The following is an 8524-nucleotide window of genomic DNA, read 5'->3' as shown; positions in this document are numbered from 1 at the left end:
GAAGGCGATCTGATGGATACTGAGTGGACGGTACTTGACCCAAGTGTTAAAGTTCGCCTCAAACGTTAATCTTTCTTCCTATTATTACTATTCATTGTTATTATATATTTTATCTATTGTTACTGTTATTACTATTTTTTTATTAATATTATACACGGTGGCCCAAAAGTGGGTATAGAGTCCCGTACTGATCAGCTCACTGTATTTTATATCATTTCTTATTGTTATCAAACAGGTAGACCTAGCCTCTTTATTATTTGTTCTTACCGTCTTTTTACTTGTAACTTAAGCCCAGAACAGTCGAAGCAAATAAATCCATAAACTAGAATGTTATACTTGATCAATGTAGGGGTGTATACCTACTTTTGGGCCACCCTGTATATTCGTTATTTTCATATTTATTTATCAACACAACACGCATTACTGCCCAACGTTTTATTTTTAATTTGCAGCATTTTTCTCCTTATATTTTACTATATTCATTTTTAAATGTTATTCAAGAGAGTTCGTTTTTGAGCAGTTCTGTTGACCGTGACGTGGGGACAAGTAGTCTCACTAGGGAAATACATGAAGTGGAACACGGGGATCTGCATGTGTTATATATCGTTGGAAATGTCACACCGAGTATACTTCACATGTGAAATATCTCACTTGAATGGGGCCTGTAGGGGGCGTGGCGAACATTTGAAAATCAGAGAAAGGCACGCTCCGAAACACCAGAAAACATGAACAAAATAGGAAGCTATGATGTAATTGTTTTGAGACGCGGTATGTATAGGTTTGAAAGGTAGCTGAATACGAATCTAACATCAAATGTTATAAATCAAAATGGCGGATCCAAGATGTCGGACACAAATTATAAAAAAAAAATAGGTATGGATCTAAAATTGGGTATATAGAGACACTTGTCGTCGCTATGTATGAATCTGATACCGAAAAGTGTAAAATTCAAAATGGCGGATCCAATATGGTGGTCAAAATGCAAAACACTGCTATGAAACTGAAATTGAGTAAATGTTTTCGTGGTCGCACAGTACGAATTGAATATGGAGGACGAAAAATGAAAAAAAAATGTACAGAACGGACATATGTTATTCTTAGACATAGTAGAAAAATACCTATAGTACTTAACGGGGCAAGTAGAGACAGGTGATGTTTTACAATAAACAGGGAGTGTGTTTTGCTATACAATCATGCCAAAAATTAGGCACGGAATGCAGAGCAGGTTTTGTAGCACACATGGAAGTTTTGTGATACTAACAGATTGTAATCATAGACAGTAATTATTTTACTACCAACTCCCTCCCCGCTCTAGAAAAGATACGCGGGGATCGGCATGTGTTATATTTCGTTCAAAACTCGCACCGAGTACACTTTACATCTGTAACATCTCGCTTGAATGGCGCCTGTAGGGTACGTTGCGATTATTTGCAGATACGGTCTGAAGATCCGAAGAATGTCAGCGAAAAGTGCGCGTTGGAGTTTAAAATCTCGTTATGCTTGCACAACTGTCTTTCTGGTTTCACATTATGCTGTGTACACTTTTGAGCCATATGCATGATAAATGTCCACTCACATGAGTAGGAATGGTTCCTACACCGAGACTAGTCTCGATCTCGTCTCTAATTCGAGATCGTGATGTCCTTTTGCAAATTAATAGGAGACCGAGATTGAGCCCAGGCTCGTCTCAGTAGTTGGTATTGTAATTTTCCCCAGGGGGTCGCCCCCAGACAATGGGAGAAGGTTAAATTGGAAACAGAGAAGCATTATCTAACGGCCACATAATTTTTATTCTTGTAGGATTAATACAATAGAATATATTGACAGTTGAAATTGATAGATTACTTTGGGTGAATGCTGTGCCCGTAGGAAGTTAAAAGACATGTCATATAACTTAGTTGGTTCTATTTAGAAACAGTGTAAATGTAGATAATACAGTATTGTTTAACTGACATAGAATGATAGCTAAGTGATGGTGAGGGAGGCTGAGGAGATGTAAGAGAATCCTTTGACTGCATGTAAAGAAAGGAAAGAGCCCCTTGTATATTTTAGGTTTAACTATTGGCAATGGTTTACGTGCCATCACCCAAGGATATAACGAAGTTACATCATAATACGCCACAAATTCTTCGCTGGTACATTCGTACAATGCATTGAAACATTCGGTACGTCCACCATGAAAACTATCTTTAGGTACCAGATTGTCGACAAAATCATGACACTGTTTGAATAAACTGTTGTAATTTTTTGTCATTTTTTACCATGTGGTCCCATTCACATTCCCACATTTCAATGACATTAAGATTTAATTTTTTAATAAATGCTATTTTTGTAGTGGTTTTTTCATACCGATCTTGTAGTGATGTACCTTGCGTAGAGGTGGAATCTAGGGACACGTGTCGTAGTGTAGGATAACAGTTTAAACACCCGTGATAGTAATACCCATGAAATTCGGAAACTGTATTTGTTTTACTTTCAAATCCATCGACCTTATACCTTCCAAATTGTTTTTCCAAGCCATTCCCAGAATGGAAAATTTCATTACCAGTAGTACGTTCTAAGTATCGTAGCCAATACATTGCCTTTAGACTTTGACGATCACGATGGTCAAACCCATAGGGTGGAATAATTGGAATAATTTCTTTGGGTAAATATAAGGTACGATATGTTAGTATTGCCAAACTAGCAATAGTTGGCACGGCGATAAAACATTGGATACCATTTGTTTTGTCTTCAATTAAGTTTGAAAATTTAATGACAACCTCTGCTAAAATTTTCACATTTTTCTACAATATTCCCTCATTTCCTTTTGGAGATCATACTCCTCATTACTTGCAGCACGTTCTCCGTGCCAGATGATAAGTTGGTTTCGATCTTCAGTGCTCCTTGAATCAGGATCAAAATACTTTAGCTCAGGAATTTTGCCTATATAATTTTGGTTTTCTAATGTATTCTAATGTATTTTCTAACAAGTACGGGAAAACTCGCTTTCGAAAATTTGCAGAAAGACCTAACGTCTTAGGTAATTTTGATAATTTAACTCCCATATACAAATATGTGTCACGGAAGTAAATCTTTTGTCCTAAACGCATTTCAACAATTTTTTGCCCCGACATTATTACTTGAGGTGTAAAATGATGGTTTATTATCAAAGTTTTAGCACAGAATTGCATATCATAATTACTGCCTGTTTTGCCTTTTGATGAATAAATGTTCACAAAACTACTTAATTGTGATAAATGAATACATGTTTACTTGCACTAACTACACAACAACTGAACACTTACAACTTACTGTTATATTGTCTTTTTTGTACGAATTCCGGAGGACCGTCTTGTATGGATCTCTTGGTGCTCAACTTGCTGACACTCACACACACAAACTGTTTTTTAAAACAAAAGAGAAACGTTATGCAAATATAATGGCAATGATACAAACTCACTATAAAAGTCTCTACATTCTCCCCTCTCTTGATTGAACCAAGTCAATCAACTTACACATAATCCACATTATCACTTTTAGGTAAAGGTACAATTTTAGTAATTGGTCTCTTAACAGTCCCTGTTTTACACTTTACACTCACTCTAGTCCATCTTTTCCCGGAAACACTTGTTGAATGACACCTAATTTCCATGACAATGGAGGAGAATTGTCTTCTTTGGTTAGAACCACATCACCACTAGAAATATTAGATTGTTTTGTTGTCCATTTTCTTCTCTGCTGGAGTTCATGTAGATAATCCTGAGACCATCTTTTCCAAAAATGCTGCTTCATCTTCTGAATGTGATTCCATCTTGATAATCGGTTGGTCGGAATGTCCACTAGATCTGGCTCAGGAATGCTCATCAAAGGTTCACCAATAAGGAAATGTCCTGGCGACAAAAATGAAGGATCATCGGGATCATTGGATAGAACGGTGATTGGTCTTGAATTCAAACAAGCTTCTATTTGTGTTATAACTGTGTTGAGTTCTTCAAATGTCAAAATTGTGCAACCTACTATTCTTCTTAAATGAAACTTAAATGACTTCACTGCACTTTCCCAAATGCCTGCAAAATGACTTGCTCTGGGTGGAATGAAATGCCATGTAAATCCTTCTTGCACTGCAACATCTTGAATTGAGTTTTGAAATTGTTGTGAACTGAGTAGTTGTTGAAGCTCCTTAAGTTCTCGCTGAGCTCCAATGAAATTGGTTCCGTTGTCACTATAGATGTTCGAAAATTTGCCTCTTCTGGATACAAATCTTCGAAGAGCTGCTAAAAATGCTTGGCTACTCAAATCACTCACTAACTCCATATGAATCGCTTTGGTTGCTAAGCACACGAATATTGCAACATACGCCTTTGTCACTTTACGAGATCAAGTTCCTTGCTTAATCATTAGGGGACCGGCGAAATCCACCCCTACGTGAATAAAAGCTCGAGCTGGCTGTACTCGTGCTGATGGTAATTGACCCATGAGTTGTTCTGAGGCTGACGCTTTCAATTTAAAACAAACTAGACACTGATGAATGATAGATCGAACGACTTGTTTAGCTCGTGGGATCCAATAGTTTTGCCTCTATGATGAAATCAATAACTGCGGTCCAGCATGTAACAATCTTTTATGTTCCGCTTCAATTATCAATTTGGTGAGATGCTCTTTAGGTGGTAAGATGATCTGATGTCGGCTATCATACGGTAAGTCGAGTTTTTTAGCCGTCCTCCCACTCATAGCAACTGTTCATTATCTATAAATGGATACAAAGATTTAAGTTCACTTTGGGATGAAACTTGGCCTGACGAAGCTAAATCTTTGAATTCTTGCGAATAACTGACCTGTTGAATTAACTTCATGCATTGTTGTAAAGTACCACTAATTTCAGTAGTGGAAACAGATCCTACTTTCTTCTCGTTGTGATTTTTACAATTGTAAATAAAACGACGACACAAACAAATAACTCGCAATAGTTTCCACAATGATGAAAATTTTTCCAGAAAGCTTATGTCACCTTCATAACTGACTAAAGATATGCTCGTTACTTTCCTTTCTTCTGGAACATCTTCGTCTACCACTTCTGATTGTTCGGGCCATGCCGATGATTCAAGCCATGCGGGTCCTTGCCACCAAATATCTGCTTCCTTCAACTGTTTCGGATCCATTCCCCGTGTAATAATGTCGGCTGGATTGTCCATTGACGACACATGATGCCACTGGTTGACTGATGTGATCTCCTGTATCTCTGCAACCCTGTTTGCCACGAACTCCTTCCATCTGGCAGCTGGAGATGATATCCATGCAAGCACTATTTTTGAATCGGTCCAGAAGTAAGTACTATTCTCTGAAATGTTTAATATCGGAATTATTTTCCGGTACAGCCTGCTCAAAAGTACTGCCGCACAAAGTTCAAGTCTTGGTAACGTTACCTTTTTAATAGGAGCTATTCTCGATTTAGAACCCAAAAGTTTAACAGTAGTTTTGCCTGAAATGTCTACAGTTTTAACATATATGCAACAGCCGTACGCAAGTTGACTGCTGTCAGCAAACCCATGTATCTCGACATGAACATAATTCTTCAATACTACACATCTATCAATTTGTATTTCGTTAACACTTGGAAGATGATGACACAGGTCTAACCATTGCTGATGGTATTTGATCATCCCAATTGATCTTATGGATCCACATTTGTTGTAAGAAAATCTTGAATGGAGTAACTACAGGGCTTATAAGTCCTAAAGGATCAAATATTTTTGCTATGGTCGAAGTCACTTGACGTTTGGTTGGTATGTTGGTCGTGAGACATTCTCTAACTAACTTGTTGGTGATAAGAAGCTTATCTGATGCAGGATTCCACGATAAACCCAATGTTGAAACACCTGACTCGGACTCAAATTCAAACGGTAAGTGAATTTCCCTATATTCTTCTGGCACTGCTTCCAACAATGCTGGCTCATTCGAACACCATTTTCTTAAAGTAAACCCACCGCTTTGCAATAATTGAATAAGTTCTTTCTGAAGCTTTAACGCCTGTTCAACGTTATGGCATCCTGAGCTTACATTATCCATATGAAAATCACGTTCCAATACTGTCGCTGCTTGAGGATATTTACTTCTTGCTTCTTCCGCTAACCTTCGAAGACACGCAGTCGCCAAATATGGTGATGATGCTTCACCATATGTGACCCGCTGCAACTCATAAATCTTGACTGGTTCTACTGATGAATATCTCCACAGAATTCTTTGAAGTCCAATGTCATCTTCATGAACTTTAATCATTCGATACATTGACTGAATATCCGCCGTAAAAGCAACAGGAAAGGTTCGAAATCTCGTGACAATTGAATGTAAATCTTGCTGGATTGTTGGTCCTGTCATAAGTATGTCGTTTAATGAAACCCCCGTTGAAGTCTTTGCAGAAGCGTCGAAAACCACTCTTAGCTTTGTTGTGGTACTGGATGGTTTCAATACTGCATGATGTGGCAGATAACATTTCATACCATTATCTTCATGTTCTTCTTTCACTGGTTTCATATGATCTAATTCTTCATATTCCCTCATAAAGTTACAGTACTGCTCGTTAATTTCTGGACACTGCTGCAACCGTCTTTCTAGCTGGTAAAATCTACGAAGAGCTAAATTATATGATTCTCCTAATGGTTTATGGTTTGGCTTAATTGGCAGACGTACAACGAATCGACCACTGCTATCTCTGGTAGTGTTTTCCTCAAAGTGTCGTTCACATTGCCTTTCTTCTTGAGTCATGACTGTTGAATGTATAGTTTCGAGCTCCCAAAATGCCTGTAACTGTCTATCAAGGTTACTTTCTTGCACAAAAAATGACACTTGTGGTATACTAGAATCTCTTGTTGTAGGAACTTTACCCGCGAAAATGTACCCAAATTCAGTCTCTTGTACTACTGGATAATTCTCTGGTCTAGTCAGTTTATGCGATCGCAAAATGTCCAAAAACACTTCCGCGCCTAACAAAATGTCAATAGTATCTGGTTGGTGAAAGTTAGGATCTGCATACACTATGTCTGTCGGCAAGTTCCAATCAGCATGATCTATTGGCCTACTTGGAATGTTATCTGTTATTTTGAGCAAAACTAAACAGTTTACATCAATTGCAAATTCACGAATTCTTGATTCTATATGTACATCTACACAATGCTTTGTTTCACTAATCACACTATTAATACCTTGAATTGGAACTCGGTGTTTATTTTTAGGTAGAAGCAACCTTTGAACTAAATCTTCAGTCACAAAATTACTTTGACTGGCAGAATCTAATAATACTCTACATGGATGTAATTTATCATTTGCATCTCGTATATTTACTATAGCAGTAGATAACATAACAGTAACATTTGGTTTTCCCTTGAAAATGCAATACGAACCTTGTGTCATATTTTCCCTATTCGTATTAGAATGACTCGAAAAATTTCTTGATTGTGAATTAGCAACACTGGTTTTCTCATCTGATTTTGACATTACGTCATAATGCAGCAAGGTATTATGCTTTTGGAGCATCGTTTACAGCCACCTGATCTGCACGTCTTTACCTTACATTCTTTTTTGAGACAGTTGAAACACAATAAATTATCTCGAACATAGTCTTGTCTTTCTTTTACTTCAGCGTTTAAAAATGCAGGACATTTAAACAACTGATGTATTAGGTTTTGTTTACAAAAGTTACAGAAAGACTGAGTTGTTGTCACGTATGATTTGTTATTTTTTCTTTTTGTTTTGGTTCAGCACTCTGTCTATTTTTATCGCCCCTTGACCTTGACACTACTTGCTGCGATGGTGTATTTTTTATAGTTTCAAATGCTTGACACCTACGTTCCAAGAAAGCAAAGAACTCTGATAAGGGAGGGAAAGAATGATCTGTGATTTGTAACTCCCACGCACGCCTAGTGTTATTGTCTAATTGAGAAACGAAATGTTGAACTAACAAAACCTCTTCTAGTCGTGTCTGCAAATCTAAAGCTCGTAATGCATTCAAGTTACTAGTAGCTGTATTAATAAATTCTCTTAATTCTGATGTAGTTTCCTTTGTGATACATTTAATATGTAACAAATTACGGACATGAGTAGCTGCAATCAAACGCTTATTTTCATACCTGTCTTTCAATAATTGCCATGCAATTTTATAATTAGCTTCTGTAACTTGTAGATTCGCTATTAAATCATACGCCTCCCCCCTCAATGCACTCCTTAGGTAATGCAACTTTTGCAACACTGACACGTTATCGTTATTATGAATCATAACTTTAAAATTGTCTGAAAATGAAAGCCAATTTTCGTATCGTCCTTCAAATGATGGCAATTCAACACGAGGCAATTTTAATTGATCATTTGACACCTGATTCTCATTTTTCGAGGAATGGTTTGAATGAGATTCCTGGCTACGCTGAATAATAAAATCTTCTAGTTGCGCTAATACATCATAGTAACTGGTTTCAAACTCCTCTCTATATGCATCGTCCTCTACTTGTTCGTAATTTATTTCTAACTGTGATTGTACTTCATCGAACTTTTT

General features: G+C 37.2%; 2 protein-coding genes across 2 annotated transcripts; both read right to left on the bottom strand.

The window, feature by feature from the left end:
* Window positions 1–3579: 3579 nt before the first annotated feature.
* LOC145674195 (uncharacterized) lies at window positions 3580–4296 on the bottom strand. The gene has a single exon (XM_081744028.1). The coding sequence runs from the start codon at window positions 4294–4296 to the stop codon at window positions 3580–3582; it is 717 nt and encodes a 238-aa protein (XP_081600154.1).
* Window positions 4297–5586: 1290 nt separating this feature from the next.
* Window positions 5587–7473, bottom strand: LOC145674194 (uncharacterized). Its single transcript, XM_081744027.1, has one exon. It carries the CDS (start codon window positions 7471–7473, stop codon window positions 5587–5589), a length of 1887 nt encoding a protein of 628 aa, XP_081600153.1.
* Between the last annotated feature and the right edge of the window lie 1051 nt (window positions 7474–8524).

Source organism: Thermobia domestica, chromosome 17 (assembly GCF_964235325.1).
Source record: "Thermobia domestica chromosome 17, izTheDome1.hap1.1, whole genome shotgun sequence".
Taxonomy (NCBI): Eukaryota; Metazoa; Arthropoda; class Insecta; order Zygentoma; family Lepismatidae; genus Thermobia; species Thermobia domestica.
This window is presented reverse-complemented; position numbering and strand designations above follow the sequence as displayed.

Bases quoted from the DNA above. Each gene is read 5' to 3' on its own strand.
- LOC145674195 (XM_081744028.1), bottom strand. From the start codon at position 4,296: ATGGAGTTAGTGAGTGATTTGAGTAGCCAAGCATTTTTAGCAGCTCTT.
- LOC145674194 (XM_081744027.1), bottom strand. From the start codon at position 7,473: ATGTCAAAATCAGATGAGAAAACCAGTGTTGCTAATTCACAATCAAGA.